At 44.2% G+C, this 23119-nt stretch overlaps 1 protein-coding gene across 27 annotated transcripts in view; it reads left to right on the top strand.

Moving 5' to 3' along the window:
* The window catches only part of ICA1 (islet cell autoantigen 1), a 165574-nt gene that overhangs the window by 125208 nt on the left and 17247 nt on the right, over positions 1–23119 (top strand). For 12 of the 27 annotated variants that reach the window (XM_060414518.1, XM_042248409.2, XM_060414515.1 and 9 more), the window contains 4 exons: positions 6866–6963; positions 9220–9272; positions 11903–11965; positions 12076–12108. In XM_060414518.1, the coding sequence (XP_060270501.1) occupies positions 6866–6963; positions 9220–9272; positions 11903–11965; positions 12076–12108 (247 nt within the window). Of the gene's footprint in view, positions 1–6865; positions 6964–9219; positions 9273–11902; positions 11966–12066; positions 12109–23119 lie in introns of all 27 variants that reach the window. The other 15 variants (XM_060414511.1, XM_042248406.2, XM_027968484.3 and 12 more) reach the window with 2 other exon arrangements.

Here is a 23119-nt window from a genome sequence, read left to right as displayed (position 1 = left end):
GGCATCTGGTCCCATCGCTTCATGGCAAATAGATGGGGAAACAGTGGAAACAGTGACAGAGTTCATTTTTTTGGTCTCCAAAATCACTGCAGATGGTGACTGCAGCCATGAAATAAAAAGTCACTTTCTCCTTGGAAGAAAAGCTATGACCAACCTAGATAGCATAATAAAAAGCAGAGACATTACTTTGCCAACGAAGGTTCATCTAGTCAAAGCTGTGGTTTTTCCAGTAGTCATGTATGGATGTGAGAGGAGGGCTATAAAGAAGGCTGAGTGCCGAAGAATTGATGCTTTTGAACTGTGGTGTTGGAGAGGACTCTTGAGTGTCCCTTGGACTGCAAGGAGATCAAACCAGTCCATCCTAAAGGAAATCAGTCCTGAATATTCACTGGAAGGACTGATGCTGAAGCTGAAACTCCAATACTTTGGCCACCTGATGTGAAGAACTGACTCATTGGAAAAGACCCTAGTGCTGGGAAAGATTGAAGGCAGGAGGAGAAGGGGATGACAAAGGATCAGATGGTTGGATGGTATCACCGACTCGATGGACAGGAGTTTGAGCCAGCTCCGGGAATTGGTGATGGATAGGGAAGCCTGGCATGCTGCCGTCCATGGGTTCGCAAAGAGTCGGAACTAAACTGAACACAAAATGAGCTTTTAAGACATTGCATCCCTTTTAGATCTTTAAAGTCATTGATAAAACACCTTTTGAGTACTTACTTTGAGCTTGGTACTCTGCAATAGTGTTATCTCACTTAATCAGCACTAGTGGTAAAGATTCCACCTGCCAATCAATGCAGGAGACTCAGGTTCCATTTCTGTGTCAGGAAGATCCCCGGAAGTAGGAAATGGAAACCCACCCTAGTATTCTTGCCTGAGAAATCGCGTGGACAGAAGAGCCTGGTGGGCTATAGCCCATGGGGTTACAAAGAGTCAGGACTTAGCACACATCCACACCCACACATGTCTCAAGAATGGATAACTTACCTCCTTTGTTCTGATGGGTAAACAGAGACTCCCAAGATGTAAAGGCCCTTTTCCATTGTGTAGCATGAAGCTTTTTTCAAAGTCCATCTCTTTCCACTGCAGTGTGATGCCTTCTTAGTACCAATTTTCCATCTTATTTTAGAGAATAGATTGTGTTTATTTTTCTCTAATTTCACTGTCTAACTCCTTTGTTCTACAGTAGGATTCAAGAGTACCTTCTCAGGCTAGATTAACTGTGTCTCTTGCATAGCCTTTATAAATTTATAGCTGCATGGGTGGGGAGGACATGTGTGCTAAATATCTATAAATTATGTGCCTTGTATACATCATCATGGCCTCTGCTTTTTATTCCTCACGTGCTACTAATTATACAAACACAAATGCACACACGCCCAACTGAGTTCAGCATCTTTTCACCATGCCTTGCTATTTTGAGCGCTTTTATTTCCTTTTATAAACAATTGTTTGGCACCTTTATATACATATCATGTAATTAATGAGAAGTAGCCTAAGAAAATTAAAAGTCATAATTAAAATTAGAGAAAATGTCTAATTTTGACCCTCCTGTCAAACATTACATGTAGGTCGTTAGATGAGGGCTGGCTGCTGGTGTTTGCCTGTGAAATTTGTTTTGCCGAGTAGTTTTTCTTTCATTCAGATGAATGTTGCTCTTGCTTTTATTTTTCTAATACAGGAAGTAGTAACTCCCATTATTATATTAAGCTGTTTCCTCTCTGAGACACGTTTGCAAGCTCGGTCTGTGCGTTTCCTCTGTCATGCTGATCTTACATGTTGTGTGTGTGCTTCCTGAAACCATTTAGGCATTGATGGAAACTGTTAGCATGTCAGTGCAACCCTAAGAGAGAAAGATTATTTGGTCTAGGACATTTGCTTCTTCACAGGGAACCTTTCTGTCTTACACGAGGCTGTATCAATTCTAATGCACAGTGATTTTCACAAGCAATTTTAATGAAGGTCCTAGAAGGTTTGGGGTTTAGAAACAGAATGCTTTGACATGTTATTTCTGGATATGGATGGGAAGATGGCATGCATCAGTGATTCAAACTACTTCCATCTGATGTCTGCCTGGTCAGTATAGTCAGCCAGGCCTCTGAGATTCCTTTTGCTTGAGCAGATGTTCGTGTTACACAGAAGATGCTGTCACCTCTGACTTTTAAGGATGCTGCAGGGTTAAGTGTTTTCAGCTGAGTTATGGACTTGAAAATAATCTGAGGAATTCACCTCCAACCCCCTGCCCCCAGTTGGGCCTTTGTCATCAAACCTGGGAAAGAGTCATGATTCACTGTGTAGCATATCCTGAATCGGACAGTCACACCCAGGAACTAATTTTGAGAGAGCAGGGCAGGCATGATTTGTCCTCCGCAATGTTTCAGAGTTCCTCCCAGCCTCTTTATATCTTCAATGTGTGCCATCTTTTGTAAGAAACAAGTTCCATATGTGGTAGTGTGTGGTTTTTTCCATTGCTCTGTAGAGGAACCTATAGCTTAGTTTGGTCTAAGTCTCTTTCTTAATACAAGAGATGCCTTCTGAAAATGTTCTAAAATTGATGGTGGTAATGATCGCACAACTGGGACTACACTGAAAACCGTTGAATTGTACACTTTAAATGAGTGAATTGTTGTGCATGAATTATATAGAGATATATACACATGAGTCCCCTTAGTTCAAAATTCTGATATTTAATGAACAAGCCCATGTGCTCAGTATTCATTTTGCTTATGATTTTACAAACCTTTTCATATTATTCTCCTGAGCCTTAGAATGTCCTGTCTAAAGAGCTCTAATTTTTGCAGCTTAACCTTATGTACATTAATTTATCAGCCAACAAGTGCATACACAGTACGTCTCTTGAGTGACAACAACCAAATTGTTTTAAGGACAATGGTAATAGTAGGAAGAAAGGCGTGATTGTCACAGGAATTATTAATAATAAATTAAAGCAGCAATTGGAACCGCGGCCTTTCTGTGGGTGAAGAACAATAGTGACTTAACTGTGATTGTGGTGACAGGGAGCCAACAATTGAGTCCCTGCTAATGGCCCAACAGGGGCAGGGGTTGAAAAGAAGGAATAAGTGGTTTACATTACAAAGGGATTGTCTGAGAGCTGCTGGAGTGTGGTTCTGAGGGGAGGTCAGCCTAGAGACAGAAAGGATGATAACCGTGGAGCTGTCAAGGGCATCTCAGGGGCTTAGGCAAGCACTGTGGCAGCTAGACACGGCGGCTAAGAGGGCCGCCCTGGCCCCACCAGAGCTGCTGGATACAAAGGAAACGCAGGGAGGAGATAACCAGGGCCAACCGGCAGGCCTGAGCCAGTGTCCCAGAACCTAAAAGCGAGACATGTAGCCATCGGAGCACTGGCTGGAAACTCTCCTGGCTTCACTTTGACTGGGGTTGGACCACTCTTTAGAGAACAAAACTGCTGGAAGCGGTGTGTGTGTGTGCGTGTGTGTGTGTGTGCGTGTGTGTGTGTGTGTGTGTGTGTGTGTGTGTGTAGGAATACAATGCCATGATTGGCAGCTCAATTGAAAAGAGTAAGTCCTTGACATCTGTTGAACTCCTCCTGTGGGTGCACATTTCTAAGATACACTTACATACACTTGTGTGCCCAGCTTTTAGCAGACGTTTATGGGTGTGTCTGTGTCTGCGTATAGAGAGAGAGAGACAGAAAGAGAGAACACCCAGAGTGCAGCCCATATTCCAGTTGCCTCATTTGTCCCAATGCTGCCCTTCACAGCATTTCCCCCTCCAGGCCAGGATCGTGGATTCCATTTAGTTGTCGTGCAGTGGAGAGATGGAAAAAGCAAACGAGCGTGAGGAAACTAATGGGGGGAGAATGTTAAGGAGTGAGGAATGTGAGTAAAGGGACAGTCTCCCTGTGTGAGCCCTGCTGGCCTCCTTATCCAGGTCTCATGAGACTCTTCCTGTTGCCCCTACACTACAGCCCAGACAAGCCAAGCTGTTTCTACCTCTCGGCCTCTGCACATGGGCCCCGTGGTCTTCCCGAGCTGCCTGTAGCTGCCTCTACGCCATTTAGCTCTTAGTTGAAATATCACTTCTAAAAGAGGACATTCATGCAGACTGCTGCTGCTGCTACTGCTGCTGCTAAGTCGCTTCAGTCGTGTCCGACTCTGTGCGACCCCATAGATGGCAGCGCACCAGGCTCCCCCGTCCCTGGGATTCTCCAGGCAAGAACACTGGAGTGGGTTGCCATTTCCTTCTCCAGTGCATGAAAGTGAAAAGTGAAAGGGAAGTGCAGACTATGATCAGTCAATTTCTAGCCCCCTATTTCAGTTCTCTGCCTGGACTCACCACTTGCTGATAATTTTGTCTGTCATGTGCGCCATGGATCCCCAGCACCCAAAACAGTCCCTGTTCCTTGGTATGTGCTTAAACACTGCTAACTGAGTGTACTCATCTAAATGTCCAGGATCAGGGAATCATTAAAAATGATGGCAGGGCTTTTTGGTTGTAGTTTATGCAAGAAAATGCTTCAGAACCCCAACCAGGGGACTTAGATTAAAGAGAATCTAGATTATTGACAATGAATGCACATTTATATTTTTAATTCAATATCAGTGTTTAAGATATAAAATCTTTCTTACATTCTGCACTGTAATTGTTTTGAACATGAAATGTCTACATAAATTGGTTAAGAGGACATCTCTGCTCTACAAAATACCTACTATACAAAATAAAAATATCTACTATACAAACAAGGGTTCCAATTATGTAAGTAGATGAGTATGAAAATAATCAGAAAGGAAATATATGAAAATAATAACTCACAATTTTAGGCAAATGAAATTATGAATAATTTTTCCTTTTTTCGCTTTCCAAACATTCTACATGTGGTTTTGTCATTTTTCTAATTTAAAAAATATTTTTAAGAAACAAATCCTAATATAGAATGTGTGTAATAAAATATTAATAACACCGTATGTATCTACAGTTTGGAGATGGGCTGACTTTCTGGACTTTGGCATGCTCAGTGAATGAGGATTTATGGAAAATGGTAGTAACTGGTCTGGGCTTTGCAAAAACTGATAGGACTTCGAGTATAAACAGTTAGGTAAAGAGAGTTTTTTAGACTTCCCTGGTGGCTCAGCAGTAAAGAATCCACCACTAATGCAGTTCAATCCCTGGGTCTGGAAGATCCCCTGGTGAAGGGAGTGGCAACCCACTCCAATATTCTTGCCTGGAGAATCTCATGGACAGGGGAGCTTGGCCAGCCCCAGTCCATGGGGTCGCAAAGAGTCATACACAACTCTTTGTTGTTAGCGACTAAACAACAACAACAAAAATAAAGAGCCTTTAGGTTAAAGCAGCAGAATGAGCAATGATGGGAAGAGAGCAACTTGCACACAGGAGACCAGGAGGAGAGAAGCCTGATTGAATGGAAAGTCTCTCGCGGTTGGTGGGAAGGCATTTGGAAGAGCAGGACAGGAACACATTTTAGAAGATCTTAAAACTTGCTCACGAAAGTTTAGAAATGGAAAGAAATAAGAAAGTACTATGGGTCTGTGAGAAAAAGAGTAACATGATGACCTGGGCATTATAGGAAAATTATTCTGGCAGGAGAGGTGACACCAAGCATCCATCTGATGTCCATGAAAACTGAAAGTGTTAGTCGCTCAGTCGTGTCTGACTCTTTGCAACCCCATGGACGTAGCCCACCGGGTTTCTTTTCCATGGGATTCTCCAGGCAAGAATACTAGAGCGGGTTGCCACTTCCCCGACCCAGGGATCAAACCTGGGTCTCCTGCATTGCAGGCAGATTCTTTACCATCTGACCCGCCAGGAAGCCATAGCAGACTCCAAAATCAACCCCAGCTCTGCTCTGCCGAGACTCAGCCTTCAAACCATCTTCGCCCAGCCCTCTGGTCATCCATTGGTAAATGAGAAGTAATTGCCTCCTCTGTGTGTGTGTCATGCTAGAAAAGTGAAGAATGAGAATGAGGGAGACAGGAACAGAGAGGTGAAGACCCAAAGGATGAGGACTTGGATTTTAGTAGTTATAAGAATAGAAGCAGGATAAGTATCTTGAGATACTTGCTTTTTGTTTGAATTATAATTAGGGCCAGAAATAGAGATCTTTTGTGTAACTCACTATTCAGTTGTTAACAGGAATGTTTTGCTTTTTCAGGCATTGTCACTGGTGCACAGTTCCTAGGCAGTTGCTTTTTAAAAAAACAAAAACAAAACTTTTCCTTAAATATTTAATAAACTTTAAGAACAGTTACTCAAAGAAATTATTTGCCAAAACAAGACTCTCACCTGTTCTTAATCTATGAAGATTTAGATGCACCTTCTCTGTCCACTCGTGGGAGTTAACTTGTCAGAATATGTTAAGCCACTATTTTGAGTTTTAAAAAAAAAAGTGGGGGGGGGAGTTTGTTTGCTCTTTTTTTTTTTTAAATAAGCTGTTTTAGATTGCAAAATAGCAAACAAAATTAAAAATAAAATTGTCTCATCTTTGAGGGAGAGCAAACTTCTGTTCTGTCAGTGTGTGGGCTGCAGACAGAACAGAGTGTTTATCTTAGCTGCATGTTAAAGATGGAAAATAAAGTTAGCAATTGCCAACAGGCTTTCTTTTGAATAACTTATCACAAAAGGGAAAACATAAATCTAGTGACAAAACAGCTCTCCTTTACAAGCTCATATTTCTTGGATGAGTCCAAGAACATAAGATTTCATTCCTATTGACTTCATTGGCCAAGAACATAAGATTTCATTCCTATTGACTTCATTGGTTCAAGGTTACATCTCATTCAAGGTTTGATGACTGGGTCCAGTGGCAGTTGTGTTTTTAACTGATGTTTCTTTTGCTTTTGTTTTCTTTCCCATTATCACAATCAAGAGCTTACAAGACCCTATGAGGAAACTGGTGGAGAAAGAAGAAAAGAAGAGGATCGCCCAGCAGGAAAGTGCAGAGGCCGTGGCGGAAGAGCCAAGTCAGTAAGTAATGCCTCCTTCACTTGGCAAACCTTCCTTCCCACAGCTAAGGGCTCACCTCCCTCCCTGGCCGAGTCTGCTGGGGTCTCTGGCACAGGGTGATGGCTTTCTTTCCTCAGTTCTCAGAGTAGATGTTCTAAAACAGAGGCCAGACTCCTCCCCACACATGTTCCTCTAGGCAGGGACCCGCCTGTCCTGATAAGAGACCCATGCCTGGGGTCTTTAGGAAGGGCGGCTTGAGAGGAGTTGACTAGGGCCAAAGAGGCAGGAGTGCCCATGGCTCCTGGCCTGAGCCCCAGGCTCGCACTGTCTGGGGTGCCTGGACTCTATCTGTTCCTCTCGTCACCATCAGTTTTGAGGCCTGTCCTAGATGGGAAATCCCCGGCTTCTCACTCACAGAAGGAAATAACCCATGAACTTGCTTCACAACATGTATAGCCCTCTGGGGTTCTCCTACACAAGTGTCGGGTTTTGACGTTTTGTTTTCTACATGCAGACCTTCCGTTTTCTCTTCTGTGAAGCAGAGAGCAGCTTTGAGGGTAGGAAGTGACTCTCCATCTTGATTTCTTGCCTCTTTATAGAGAAGGCGCCTCCAGTCATTTTAAATACTTTGAAAGATGAACTTTTCCACATACATGGTGCATAATTCCTAACCTCATACAGCGAGGAGGAGGTTTCAGTGTGAACCTATGCTTTTTCTGGTAAGATGTCACAGCCCGTGAGAACCAGCTGACCTAGGAAGGCAAAGTAGTTCACCTGACCTCCATTCACTCTTCCTTGTTCACACAAGAAAGTTTAGATGCCAGTCTTGTAGTAAAACAGGCTTGCATTTCTACTGCGTTTCAAAATAAGTTCAGATAGATCCTTTTTGTCCAGCAGAAATATTTGCTGCCCATAGTGGCCCTCTGTGATTTTAAAGCAAATACGAGAAAATGTGTTTTTTGCAAAACAAGGGCAATTTTTTGTTGTAGGAACAATTATAGAATGTGGTCTGAATCTAGTACAGTTGACTCTTTTAGGTGGAAGCAGTTTAGCCTATTACCAGTAGTAATGGTTAATCTGGCCTTCCCTGGTGGCTCAGATGGTAAAGAATCTGTCTGCCATGCAGGAGACCTGGGTTTGATTCCTGGGTTGGGAAGATTCCTTGGAGAAAGGAATAGCAGTCCACTCCAGTATTCTTACCTGGGAAATTCTACGAACAAAGGAGCCTGACAGGCTATGGGCCATGGGGTCACAAAGACTCTGACAGGACTGAGGGACTAACACACAGTGGTAATCTAACTGCCATTTAGTGGACACCTGCTGTGTACTAAACACAATGCCGGGTGTTTTCTTCATGTCATCTCAGCTCATTCTCATGATGCCCCTCTGTGTGATCAAGGTAGGCTTTTCCCTGTTGTGTTAATGATGGAAGCAAGGCTCAGAGAGGTTAAAGGTCTGCCCACAGCCCCTGGATAGTAAGGGGCGGGGCCTGGAGTGAGTCCTGGTGCCTTCTTTTCACCTTGTGTTACTGCAATCAAAATAAAGCATTAACTTTTACTCAGAGAGGAAGAACCACCCAAGATGGTGTGGATTAGTTTTAATTAATTTCATATTTCTGCATTATTTTAGTACTTCCTCTTTAAAGCTCAAGAAGTATAACCCAGTAACTATTTTTAATGACATTGAAAATTTCATAAGAATTTTGTTCAGAAATGGTAGGTAAAGTGAACCACTGTGCTAGGAGGGAGGTTCAGAGGCACCGACTGGATCTCAGGACAGAGAAGTGTCTCTGCCGTGATCCTACCCATGAATAGCGAGAGTTCAGTAGGCAACAGTCTTGTGAATTTGAGAGTGATCCTGCTGTTAGCCTTATGTACAGTAATTTAGCTAAACTCCTGAGGTGTCCTCTTTTGTAACTACAGAATCAGAATAAACACTCACTTGTCCATCAGTTTTTTAACTGTGTTTTTAAAAATGATAGTTAAGTACCTAACTTTGTTAGGTACCTAAGTACCCACTTAGATGTTTACGGAATATGTGCCTTAGCATGAAACCAAATCCAGATGTTAAGATACTGCTAACCACCTTTAGTACAGGGACAGGAGAAAGTCAGCAAATTTATTTCTTCTTCCAAAAATGTATAGCATGTAAATGGCTATATGTTCATATTTTATGTGTGTGTAAGTACAATAATAGATACTGTACAGAAAATCTGACTCTGTCATAAGTATGACATTTTCAGAACAATATTACTAAACTTTGTTTTTTAATTTTAAGGTTAATTTCACTAGAGGATGAAAACCAGCACAAGGAATCCTCTAGTTTTAAGAGTAAGTCTCGATTTTTTTTTTTCAGAATTACTTCTGAAATACTACTGCATGATAGCCAACTCATTTTCTTTTCTGTCAAACTCCTTCTAGACCTTTTTATTTCCAACTGAAAAAAATTATGTATTTACTTTGCTTCTTAAGAGTTTAAAGTTCAAATATCAGTGCTGTTGACCCCATAGTATTATGGAGAGAGGCTGTGTATTTTGAACAAAAAATCAGCCATCATTAGTCATTTCAGCAGCAGCCTGTTGAGGGTGCATCACAATTGAGACTCGGCAGAGAGCTGTTTGCTTTACAATAGGTGATAACATTGCTGTGTTACCATTACGAGCTGTAACTGACGTTTGGGCTGTGGGGACGGTTGTGATGAGATCACATAATGACATTGGGGGGGTGTGATTTCCGCTGTGTCATGGGGTGGGTGCTGGTCCTTGTTGGGAATCCGATGGGAGGGCTCGGACTCTGCTCTTCCAGGTAGTTCCTGGGCCTGCTCTATACTAGTGTAAAAGCAAAGCATTAGTCACTCAGTCCTGTCCAGCTCTTTGTGATCCCCTGGACTGTAGCGCCAGGCTCCTCCTCACTGAGTGACACCAGATGCCTGGGGCATACTGACCCTCCTCTGATCCTGAGGGATCACAGCGCTTGTGACCCAGACCCTGTGCTGGGCAGGGCTTGTCAGCAATCCCCGCCTCCTGCGGTTACAGCCCGCTCTTCCATCGGCAGTTCTCTCATAAGAAGCACAGGGTCGGGTTGAGTGTGATGGAACTCATGGGATGGAAAGCTGAGTCTTTCACTGGGACTCGAATCCTTGGAGATGAAGGGACCAGTTTTATATAATGTGAAGAGATCTGAAATGACCTCAAGCGCCTGTTCAGCCTGGCCCTCCCAGGACACACCCGCCTCCGCTCTGCTCCGTCGTCTCCTGGAGACCGGAGAGGCAGAGTACACCCCGGAATCCCCCCTCCCTTCCATCTTTTTCCCCAGGCTTTGTCTTCCTTCCATCTTTCTTGCTTCTTTTCCAAGCCCGTCACCTGCTTTATTCTCCTCCTTCTCCCATGTGACTGCTTCGTTTGCTTTTCCTCCATCTGTCTTTGAACAGGAAAAACAAACTGTCACCTTTCTGCCTCCACAGCTTGACTTCCTGTCATCCTTTCATACTTGTTTGCCTTCCCTGATGCACGTCTTTGTTCATTTGCTCAGCACATGTTTATCTGGGGCAGGCACAGCACGGGGCTCTGGGTATTCAGTGGTAGATCCTTCCAACATGAGGCGAACTGTTACACAAGTTACTGGGTAACTCCAACTTGGGTGAGAGCTACAAGGGCTGTTTACAGGTATTTGTGACTGGGAATGCTCACCTGTTTGAGGGTGTCGGGGAATTATCTCAGTCAAGGCTATTGCAAGACCTACCAAAGCAAAAGAAACAGCCTGAGTGAAGACTGTGAGCCAGGGAGAACCAGGAGAAGGTCAGAGAAACAAGGTCTAAGCGGTAGAAGAAGGCGGAGAGGCAGGCTAGCCATGTAAGAGTTCTCTGAACAGTATTGATCCCCACCCACCAACCTCAGGATCATGCAGGCCCATAGCCTGGAACCTGTGGGAATCTTAGTTTTGTGGAAGCATGTGAACTCCAGTTTACTATGTTTGTATTCAAGGCGTTTATACAGCATGCGATGACACAGGGGGATGAAGTTTTCTCTTTGTGCAGTGTGTTCACTTGCCTGTGGTAGTTGCATAATATTTTGAGATTGTACCTGTTGATCACCCTGTTTCATAGATACGTAGAATGGAATCCATTATAAAGAACTGCCATCTGTCTTTTATCCTGGGACTTGTAGAAAGTCTAATGTACATAGGAGCAAACCAGGTTTGAAGGCTGTACTGTTGTGTACACACACACACACACTTTATTGGGCAGAAGGCAAAAAGAGTTCCTACGTGTTCCTTGCCCCCACGCATGTATAGACACCTCCATTAGCAACATCCCCCACCAGGGTAAATAATCAGTGAACCAACATTGACATATCATTATTACTCAGATTCCATAGTTTACATTAGATGTTGTACATGTAGGTGTTGACAAATGTATAATGGCACATATCCATCATTACAGTTTCATACAGAGCGGTGTCACTGTCCCCAAAATCCCCTGTGACTTCACCTATTCGTCCTCCCCTCCCCCAAACTCTAGCAACTGCTGATCTTTTCACTGTCGCCATTGTCTTGCTTTTCCCAGAATGTCGTATAGTTGGAATCTTGCTGTGTAGCCTTTACAGGTTGGCTCCTTTCACCCAGTAATCTGCCCTTTTATTTTAGCCAGGCCCATGTGACTGAGGTTCATTAGCCCCAGCAATTGGTTGTTGGGTACTTAAGTCACACATGTGTCCCTGGAAGGAGAATTGTTAGATCAGTGGCATATAGTTTTTCTACCAAACAAAGCAAGGATTCAGGGCAGTTAACTCAGCGTTCATTGAGAGCCAGTTGCTTGAGTAAAATGTCAGCTGAGGACCCCTGCTTCTGCCTGAGGGAGTTTTCAGATACATTTGTTCCTGAAGCTTGTGCTTCACATTAGTATATGAACTCGCACACCTTTCTGAAGTGGTGATAACCAAATGCATGTGTTTTATTTACAGCCGAAGATAGAAAAAGTGTTTCATCTGCCTTAGACAAAAGCTGTACACATAATGCATGCTCAGGTAATCCAGATTAAGGAAAACAACTCAATTTTAGTAATTTGACTCAAACTCCTTACAAAATGAAACTGACATAATTTTCTTTTCTTTCTTCTCCTCTAATGAACCTGTAGATGAACTTTTAGACATGAAACCCGAGGAAGGTGGTAAGATTTATGCATTTCTTTGGGGTTACAATTTTTTTAATATTATAAATACTGTGTTTACATGCAGGCAAATGCAATTTTTATCTCTTGAATAGCTTTGCATTCCCAAGCAATTGTTTTTAGGTAACTGCCATTTGTCTTTATGAAATGAAGTAAAGTTAAAGTTGCTCAGTTGTGTCTAATTCCTTGCAACCCCATGCAGAGTAGCCTGCCAGGCTCCTCTGTCCATGGGATTCTCCAGGCAAGAATACTGGAGTGGGTTGCCGTTCCCTTCTCCAGGGGATCTTCCCAACCCAGGGGTCAAACCCAGGTCTCCTGCGTTGGAGGGAGATTCCTTACCATCTGAGCCACGAGGGAAGCCCAAGTGACTTTAAATATCCTCATGCACAAAGACTACGTCCAGATCTGTCATCAGTATAATGCTCAAACCAGTAAAGCTAAAAGGTGCTGTGTCAGAGATTGTAAGTGGGAGTAGAAAAAACATGGCTTTCAGAATCAGACAGACCTGACTTTTGAATGTGGTTCTCTTATAAATAATCTCTGTGGCCTTAAGTAACTTGCTTCATCCTTAAACTCTTTTAGCCTCAGTTATTCTCATTTGTAAACTGGAACCAGTAGCAACAGTCTTGCTGGGTTACTCTCAGGTTCGAAGATCAAGTATGCAAAGGGTCTTTCATGATCTCTGACACAGGGACACTGTCTAAATGGTAAGCAGTTAAGATGTAGGACTAGAAATGTTGCCCTGCTGGGACTTCCTGACAGTCAGTGGTTAAGACTCTGAGCCTCCGCTGTAGGGGGCATGGGTTCAATCCCTGGTTGGAAACCAAGACCCCACATGTAGCACATGGCATGGCCAAAAATAAACAAATAAATAAATAGATTATAAATTATGAGTTTATGTAATTTTCAAAAAGAAAAAATCTAATTATGAAAAAAATAAAAAGAAATACTGCCAAGCTGATGCACAGTGCTTATCTTCACTGAACCTTAGTTAAATGCAAAGGGAAGTTTGCTGGCTAGGTCCTACATCCCAGTTCACCAGACCGAAAAGTCATTTACTGAGTAGCCCCTCATAGGAGATTCCAGAACTGTGGGTCTGGATGAGACATGCCTAGTTTTAAGTGATCCCAAGAAATTGAGTGTTTTCAGCTTGCTCATAACATTTGCTTTTCATCCTACCAAGAGTCTCCTCCTAGTGATTTACCATGGGTCCAAAATATCCCTGAGATTGTCATCCAAATTCCAGAGTGTCTCTTGCCCCAGGTGGTTGGCATACAGTCTGCCCTGGACTCACAGGTTTCTTTCAGGACTAGAAGTGGGCCAAGATATCCTGTTAGCCCCAGTTACCTAGGGCCGAGGATTTTCTCTCCCCAGTCTTTGCTTGATTTGGATTTAGTTCCCAGAGTGTGAGAGGAGAGAGTCTGGGAAACAGAGGACATTGGTTAAAGTTTTTTTTTTTTCAAAATTGGAAAGGCAACACAACTCTAGCATTAAGTTTCCAGGGCTTAAAAAAAAAAAAAGGTTCCAGGGCTAAGGAATATAAACTTCAGGGCAGAAACCTGCTTTCCTTATTAATTTTTCCCTCCACCATACAATATTTCATGAAGGTCCATGTGTATTTTATCAGAATATCTACTTACTTGTGAATGCTGAAATCACATAAGATTATGAAAGTAAAAAAGCAAGTAATAATGCAGATTGCCATTATATGGCCTATGTTTTCATAAAATCATTTCTCCCTTGGCTTAAGGATAGAATTTTGATGAAATAAAAAGTGTTTTCAAACAAGTTAATTTTTGGAGGAGGAAACAGTTCAGTCTTACAAACTGAGATAAAGATAATAATGTAACAATAATAGGTACCTACTACCTAGTTTTAGCAAGTCTGAACAGTTAACGAATTATTCATACATAAGCTTCAACTTATTTTGATAGGAATATGATTTCTCTTATTCCCAATGTCTTGTTTATATAGCTTGTCCTTTGTTTTTATTATCTCCTTCTTAATTTCATTATTTTAATAAGCATAATTTTTGAGTAGGTGGTGTGTTCATATTAGTGCAAAAAACAAAACCATAATAAAAATGTATACAGGAAAAACACAAACCTCTCAGCGACATAACTGCTGCCCACCCTCCCATCTGTTCCAACACTCCCTCCCCTCTTGCATCCCTCCAATGTTTCTTTCCACAGACACAAGCACATTTGAGCCCACAGTCTCATGTTTCCCCACTTCTTACCAAAAAAAATTCTTGCTTTTGGATTTTGATTTTTTTTTTTAACTTGGTCATAGTAGTACATGGCTAACCCAGTAGCCATGCATTTCTTCTCAGAATTTAGTCAGAAATGCTCCTTTCCAAGATACAGTCATGAGCTTCTTCCATCCCATGGGCCAAGACTCATTGGAATAAGATTGCCATCTTTCTCCTTATTTAAAACAACTTCCACACCTCATTGGTTTATAGGTACATCTTTGTTTCGTCAAATTCCAGCTCATAGGCTTTTTTTTTTGAGCACTAAATTTAATTCTGAAGATAAAGAGAGGAACATGCTCTTCCTCCTCAAACTGTATACTCATTCTCAGGCAGAAAAATGTATTTACAAATTTTCTTGGTTAAATACAGTTTGTCGTAATCTCTCCTTTCGCCCTCCTTGAGTCACGAGCCATTCTTTCCCTCTATCTGCTTCTTCTTCATCTGCAGCCCCTGGGGTAGCATCAGCTTAAAAATTAACACAGCCGCAAGTATAAAAATATTCCCTCAGTGTACAAAGAACTTGAGGTGGTGAAAGAAGAGAATGCTCTTAATTAGTTGACTTCCAAATATGTGCCCTTCGGAAAACTGCCAAAAGGACCAAATCCTGATTTAAAATGCTGGTTGTAGTATGTAAGACACTAAACAATCAAGAGTTAAAAAGCGCTTAATCCAGGGAAGGCTGACTTTATAGGACTGGCGGTGGGGCTGTAAGCTCTAGCACCCTGCTGCGTGGGGGGCCCATTCACTCTCAGTGGTGATTCTGTTCAACAAGTCAGTCCTGGTGCAGTGTTGTCAGAGAGCAGACCGCTTCTGACAACAGCAAGGACACAATTCTCCAGGAACCATGGCTCAGAAAATCACTCCGACTCAGTGTCATAGTGAAATGTGTTTCTCCTACTAAATAGATAATGAAATTGGAAGATGCTTGCTCCTTGAAAGAAAAGCTATGAGAAACTAGACAGCATGTTACAAAGCAGAGATAACAATTTGCCGACAAAGGTCCATTAGTCAAAGCTGCGGTTCTTTCAGTGGTCATGTATGGATGTGAGAGTTGGACCATAAAGAAGGCTGAGCACCAAAGAATTAATAGTTTCAAATTGTGGTACTGGAGAAGACTCTTGAGAGTCCCTTGGACTGCAAGGAGATCAAACTAGTCAATCCTGAAGGAAATCAACTCTGTGTATTCACTCTAAGGATCGATGCTGAGGCTGAAGCTCCAATACTTTGGCCACCTGATGGGAAGAGCTGACTCACCAGAAAAGACCCTGATGCTGGGAAAGATTGAGGGCAGGAGAAGAAGGGGACGACAGAGGATGAGGTGGTTGGATGGCATCACTGACCCAGTGGACATAAGTCTGAACAAACTCCAGGAGATAGTGAAGGACAGGAAAGCCTGGCATGTTGCAGTTCATGGGGTCACAAAGAGTCAGACACAAGTTAATGACTGAACATCAGCAAATAGATAATGTAATGGAAAACCAGTATTTGGTCAGTTTATACAAAGGTTTCAAGTGAAGAAGAAACTGAGTTACAGTTTGAAATACTTGGAAGTGGCTCTGAAATCACCTTGTGACCACATGTGACGATCCTTAGCCTCAATTCATGGGTTATGACAGGTAGAAATCTTGTGTTCCTCAAAGTTGGGCCAAGAAAAATAACTCTCAGATACTGAACAGAAAGTGATGGCATAAAGCAGAAGAGAGTTCCATCCACTCAGCTCACCTAAGTCTCCTAACTTGGTTTCATCCAAAAGATCCCTCTCTCAGATGGGACTGGCTGAACGAATTTTAGAATTTTCAAACTGTTGATATTATAGTTAAAATGTTTGTCTTCGGCTGCTTCCTTGGTTTCTATACAGACTTGCGATTCTGAATTCTGGCCAAACTTCAGAAAGACTGAGACCCGCCCCCCACTCAGTAGCTCCCACAGGTCTGGATGAGGAGCTATAGCCTGAATCAGTAACACGTGTGTCCATCCCTGCCCCGGTCTTTCCCAGTCATTCAGAAGGGTCTCTTCTGTGCGTGTGTGTGTGCGCACGCCAGTCGTGTCTGACTCTTTGTGACCCCATGTGCTGTAGCCCACGAGGCTTCTCTGATGTTCCAGCAAGACTACTAGAGTGGGTTGCCATCTCCTCCTTCAGGGGGTCTCCCTGACACAGGAATCGAACCTGAGTCTCTTGTGTCTCCAGCATTGGCAGGCAAATTGTTTACCAGCTGAGCTTCCTGGGAAGCCCCTCCTATACTTACCCATGTATGTGCAGCTGTCTAGGGATCTGACTGCTTCCTCACAGCTATGTCTTTTCTCATAAACTTTCCCTTCTTCCTGTCTTCCTCAGTGTCTTAGGGAGAACTGCTGGGTTGCTTCCTTTCATGAGCTAATGGTGCACTTTTAAAACCAAGTACTATTCTTACTTGATCACCTTATAGTCTGGAGTGTTCTGTGTAGATTTACCCATGCTCCAGGCATCAAGTTTTCTAGTAAGATTGCTTGCTTGTTAAATTCTAATTTTACAATGGAGGACCAGGCTTGGGGATCATGAAAAAGTATTTCTGAGTGTCTACTCAGGGTCTGCTTCCCTGGTGGCTCAGAGGTTAAAGCATTTTGCCTGCAAGGTGGGAGACCCAGGTTCAATCCTGGGTCGGGAAGATCCCCTGGAGAAGGAAATGGCAACCCACTCCAGTATTCTTGCCTGGAAAATCCCATGGACGGAGGAGCCTGGTAGGTTACAGTCCACGGGGTCGCAAAGAGTCGGACATGGCTGAGCAGCTTCACTCACTCACTCACTCAGTGTCTAGCATTGTTGGGGTTTTTTTTCACTCGTGGAGGAGGGATTTTTTTGTTTGGCGTGTATGTGTTTGTGGGTGTGCGTGTCCCAGAGAGTGGGTGCAGTGGATTTTCCTCCATCTGTTATTATTATCCATGTCTTTTTTCACCAGAAGGGAGATTTTAGAAGTATTCTTGAATTCTAAGCAAGTACAGTTTCTTCCCAGAGCCTTTTGTAATGAAGACTATTTTTCTTGTTAGTTTTCTAAGGTGGTTTCCTACCCATCTTTGTCCCATGCTGTCTTCTGGGTGATGTGAGGATAGTGTTGGTGTTTGGGGTTTTTCATGTGTGTTTCAAGCGTGAGGCTTTTACAATTAGTCATAGCTTTGAGAGCGGGGAGCCGGGAGCAGCCCCGAGCGCCTTCCTGTTTCACACACAGATGAAGGGAACTGCCGTGACATTTATCTGCTTGCTTTCCTGTGCTCTCATTTTGGGTCTGTGCACTCACGTTTCCATCGTCTGTGCTCCTAATTTCTGCTGAGGTCATGAAACTCGGTATGATTTCAGAAATGTCACCTGAGTGGGCGGTCACCCTTTTCCCACCTTAGTTTTCTGTCACCCACAGTCTGAACACTAGCGCTTCCTCTGAATGTCAGTTTTCACTCATTGAAAACTCACGGGGTCAGAATCAGTGTTCCTAAGGAATGTTTTCGCAGAGACATAGGGTTTGATTTTTGAAGCCTCGGGCAGAGCAAGGCAAATATGATGAGAGGGTCTGTCATCTCGGCCGTTCTGTCATGATGCCTGCAGCCAAGAATTTTGCCTGGCAGCTACATGACCTTAGGAACCCTACAGACTTTACGAACATTTACATATTTGCTTATATATGGGGATCCTTAATAGGCTCTGAAGTGTGCAGCACTGAGAAAACATCTTGACCTGTGAGCCAGGGGTCCCCAGCCAGATAATCCATAACTAATAAATTATATGACCTTGAGGTCATCTAGCCTGGGTCTCTCTTTCCTCATCTATAAAATGAGTTTGAGGAGATGATTTATAAGATCCTTTCAGCTGAGTATGATGCTTCCCTTTGGGCATTTCACTGGGAAAACAGCAGGTTCCTCGATGGGAAGATGGGGGGATGTGTGTGAAGAATGGCACACAGGAGAGGGTTGTTGAACCACAGACTTCCGTGAAGGCAGTGTTGGTGAGCTGTGGAAAGGGCTACCTTAGAGCCTGACTGCAGAGGTCCTGAGCCCACAATAAGGAGCATCACTTCACTCAGCAATCAGAGGGGGCCATGGATGTTATTTGAGGAAGGGAGTAATAACCTCACAGCTGAATTAAGCAAAAGTATACCGCCAGAGGGACTTCCCAGGTGGCACGAGTGGTAAAGAACCTGCCTGTTAATACAGGAGACACAAGAGACCCAGGTTCAATCCCTGGGTCAGGAAGATCCCCTGGAGGAGGGCATACACTCCAGTATTCTTGTCTGGAGAATCCCACGGACAGAGGAGCCTGGTGGGCTATGGTCCACAGGGACTCAAAGAGTCGGACACGACTGCAGCAACTGAGCGTGCACACACACACACACACACATACAAAGGGAAAGTGTCTTTTATGGATCGCCAGCAGGCTCAGCAGTGGGCCAGCCCCTAAGGGCTCCCAGGCTGGAATTGGTCATCAGAGTTTCAGGAAAGCATTTGGAATTGGAAACAGGGGTTTGAGACTGTTCCCAGGCGACACTAGAACCAAGAGAACACATAAGATCTTCTCTGCAGAGAATGTAGGGAAGAGAGAGGTGATGGCTTAGGAGGAAGTCTCGAGGGCAACCAGAGTAGGATGAGGCCGCCGGGAAAGTATAGTCAGGAAGACAGGAGGACATCCAAGAGAGCCACTTCCTGGGGACCCCAGGAGACGACAGCGTTTCCAGAGTGGGCAGTAGTGTAGAGTGCTGGAGAGACCCAAGCAGCCTCAGAATAGGGGCTTGGAACCTGCCGTGAGGGTCTCACTGCTAACCTTCAAGGGGGCCACTTCAGTGTAGAGCAGGGCCAGGAACTTGATTACAGATAGAGCCAGAAAGAGTGCTAACAAAGTGGCGCGGGTGGCTGTAGAAGGAAGAAGAAACTTGAACAGTGACTTGACAGGAGGCATGGGGTAAAAAAGTGAAAGTGGAAGTGTGAGTCTTCTCAGTCATGTCCGACTCTTTGCAGTCCCATGGACTATAGCCCGCCAGGCTCCTCTGTCCATGGGGTTCTCCAGGCAAGAATACTGCAGTGGTTGCCATTTCCTTCTCCAGGGGGTCTTCCTGATCCAGGCATTGAACCCAGGTCTTCAGCATTGCAGGCAGATTCTTTGCCATCTGAGCCACCAGGGAGGTGTTGGAGGAGACTGCAGTATGAAGTGAAGACTGACGCTGTTGGAGTGTGCACAGACTTGAGGCCAGGGAGAAGCCTTGGAAGATGAATGATTACAGATGCTAGAGTTGAATAATGCCGGGGGTGGAGCAGGCTTCCCAAAATGGGGAGAGCACAGTGGGGGCTAATGTCGCAAAGGAAGAGGGGTGCAGGAGGAGGCATAGAGTTGGAGGCCAAGCAGTGAGAGCTGGAGTATGTCACGTGTGCTGGCCTTTATGTTTGTAGTTGTATCTGTGATTGGGTTACTGGTAGGAAAGTAAACATGGAGACTTGAGGAACTAGCAAGGGCATGAAGGGGGCTTGGAGGCATAGCTGTGGATTTGGCACCTGTGATCTCCACCACCTTTGTTCATTCTTTAAGACAACGGCAGATAGCCTTTGTGGCTCAGTGGTAAAGAACCCACCTGCCAGTGCAGCAGATACAGGTTCGATTCCTGGTCCTGGAGGATCCCACATGCCGCAGAGCAACTTAGCCCATGCACCACAACTGCTGAGCCTGCACTCTAGAACCCGGGAGGCACAAGTTCTGAGCCCACGTGCCTAGAGTCTGTGGCTACAACAAGAAAAGCTACTGCGGTAGAAGCCTGTGCATTGCAACTAGAGATTAGCTCCTGCTCGGCCCAGCTAGAGAAAAGCCCACGCGGCAGAGAAGACCAAGCCAAAAATAAATAAATAAAATCATTTTAAAAAGAGACAAAGACAGGATGGGGCTCAGAAAGCCAGGACTGGTACTTGCTTGTCTGCAGGGGTAGAAGCTCTGACTCCAGCTGTAGCTCTCACTGGCTTCTTATCGTATCTAGCTATGTTCTCATTTTCTCACTGTTGAATTATTTCCAGAGAAAATGATAGCATGATTCTTAAGAGCCGACTGACTAGGGTTATTTTTCAAGTCTTGACTTGTCCGGTTACAGACCTAAACCTGAACTTTCTATTGGTAATTATGTTTTTCTTACAAGTGATGTATAGTCATTTCAAGCATCTTAATTATCAGGGCAATAATTGGGAGGTTTCTCTGCTTTCTGGTTCAAGTCAGTGTCAGTTTCATTGCTTTCAGCTAACAAGTTTTCTTAAAAGAGAAAGTAGCCACAGTATGCTGCTGCTGCTGCTAAGTCGCTTTAGTCGTGTCCGACTCCGTGTGACCCCATAGACGGCACCCCACCAGGCTCCCCCGTCCCTGGGATTCTCAGGCAAGAACACTGGAGTGGGCTGCCATTTCCTTCTCCAATGCATGAAAGTGAAAAGTGAAAGTGAAGGTGCTCAGTCGTGTCCGACTCTTCACAACCCCATAGATGGCAGCCCACCAGGCTCCTCCGTCCATGAGATTTTCCAGGCAAGAGTACTGGAGTGGGGTGCCGTTGACTTCTCCGAACAAGTCTTCTTAAGAGAGAGAATAGCCACAGTATAGCCTGCTGTAACTGCTAAATAACCAGGACACTAAGTAACAGGCCACATTCAGTGGTCTTGTGTGTGTGTGTGCAGGTATGTGCATACTCAGTCATGTCTGGCTCTTTGTGACCCCTTGGACCCTCCAGGCTCCTCTGTCCATGGGATTTCCCAGGCAAGAATGTTGGAGTGGGAGGCCATGCCCTTTTCCAGGGGATCTTCCCGACCCAGAGACTGAACCCTAGTCTCTCATGTCTCCAGCATTGGCAGCTGGGTTCTTTATCAGCTGAGCCACCAGGGAAGCCCCCTTTCAATTGAAGACCTCTATTCAAAACCAGTTCTGGACAACATCCTCCCCATGCGTCCTTTTTTCATTTAGTCACTAAATTTGCATTGGATAGGATAGATTATTAGTCAGGAATCATTTAGTTGGAAGTAACAAATTCTTCTTTGAACAGTTTAGCTGTAATATGAAAAGAAAATAGAAGAACGTATGGATATTGGTCCATGTAGCTGAGGATACACAGGGGTGGATTGACTTCAAGAAAGGCTGGATCTGTCTGGATTAGGAGTGAAGTTTGGGGGAGAATGGATACATGTATATGTACGGCTGAGTCCCTTCACTGTTCGCCTGAAACTGCTGCTGTTGCTGCTAAGTTGCTTCAGTCGTGTCCGACTCTGTGCAACCCCATAGACGGCAGCCCACCAGGCTCCTCCGTCCTGGGATTCTCCAGGCAAGAACACTGGAGTGGGTTGCCATTTCCTTCTCCATCGCCTGAAACTATCACATTGTTAATCAGCTATACCCCGGTACAAAATAAAAAGTTTTTAAGAAAGAGTGTTGTCAGGATTCTCTAACCTCTAAAGTTCCCATCGCCGTTTGGTTCCATCATCACTGAGAGCCTCAACTCTGCATCCCTAGAACTTAGAATCCCAAAGAAGAGAGCCTGTCTTCCTCCCAGCTTCCATATTCCAAACTCAGGGAAGCCCCTGGCTTGTGCCCACCCCTGAGCCAGTCACCATGGCCCGAGCAATGAAGAACTCTACTGAGCCTAGGTCACGGGTCCACCTGGGATGAAGTGGTGAGGCATCTTACGTGGTGTCTCACCAGGATGAGGAGGAGAAGGGGTCTCCCCAGAGAGAAAGTAAAGAGGGTGAGGAAAGGGATGCTAAGTTAGCAAAACCACAAAGGGCTATTCTAGATACCATCTCACACAACAGAAACAGTAAACACAAAGGTAGAGCTTTTCCAGTCTGTGGTTGGTTTTTTTTTTTTTTAATTTTTATTGGAGAATAGTTGCTTTACAATGTTGCGTTAGTTTCTGCTGTATAGCAAAGTGAAACAACTATGTATATGTGTGTGTGTGTATATATACACGTTTATTATTTGTTGTTGCTCATGCTGGTCATGATCTTCCCTGGACTGATGTCTAGATGAAAGCAAGGGAGGCTTTAAAGTGACTTTGGGAGGAACACACACAATTCTGAGTGCTCCCTTAGAGTCATCTCTTCCTCTGGGGTCTAGACATCGCCTTGAATTAGTTCCAATAAAGGGGATTTGGTTCAACAATCATCTGGTTTCAGTCCGGCCAGAAAGGAAACCATGAGAAAAGGTTTGGGCAATTAGGTCCAACTGAAAGGAGGAAGTACTGAGCTCTGCGAAGTGAATATGTGTAAAAAGGGTGATGCTGAGAAAGACTGAAGAGAGAAGTGGGAAGGGACGCTCAGATGAGTGTTGGCGGACACGCCCTGTCACAGCCAAGGCTCCTTCCTCCGCTTCCAGTGGCGAGGGCCTCGTCTCTCCTGCCCGGCCCTTCCCACCTTGAGCAGGCCTGGGTGGCTCCTGAGTGCCCCCGTCACCACAGAACCATCTCGGAAGCCGGCGTAATAAAATGCCATCTTCCTCATCTTCTCACCACCACACCCACAGGCCAGATATTAGTGCAAAACCTCTGTGATAACACAAACAGAAGAATGCTGAAATTAGACAGTTGTCCAAATATGGTGATCCTTCGCCTCTATTTTTAAACCACAGTGATATGAAAGTGCCTGTATTTCTCCTCCCCCGCCGGCCGTGTATAGACAGTCTGCTTGGCACACTCCAGATCTCCCCAGTGTTTCTATAAAGTGTGGTTGCAAATAGATCCAATAAAACCAACGGAGATAAGAGCTTTATTTAATTCACAACTGAAG

This window comes from Ovis aries, chromosome 4 (assembly GCF_016772045.2).
Source record: "Ovis aries strain OAR_USU_Benz2616 breed Rambouillet chromosome 4, ARS-UI_Ramb_v3.0, whole genome shotgun sequence".
NCBI classification, from domain to species: Eukaryota; Metazoa; Chordata; class Mammalia; order Artiodactyla; family Bovidae; genus Ovis; species Ovis aries.
Note: the sequence above shows the minus strand (reverse complement) of the source record. Positions and strands in the feature narration are given on the sequence as shown.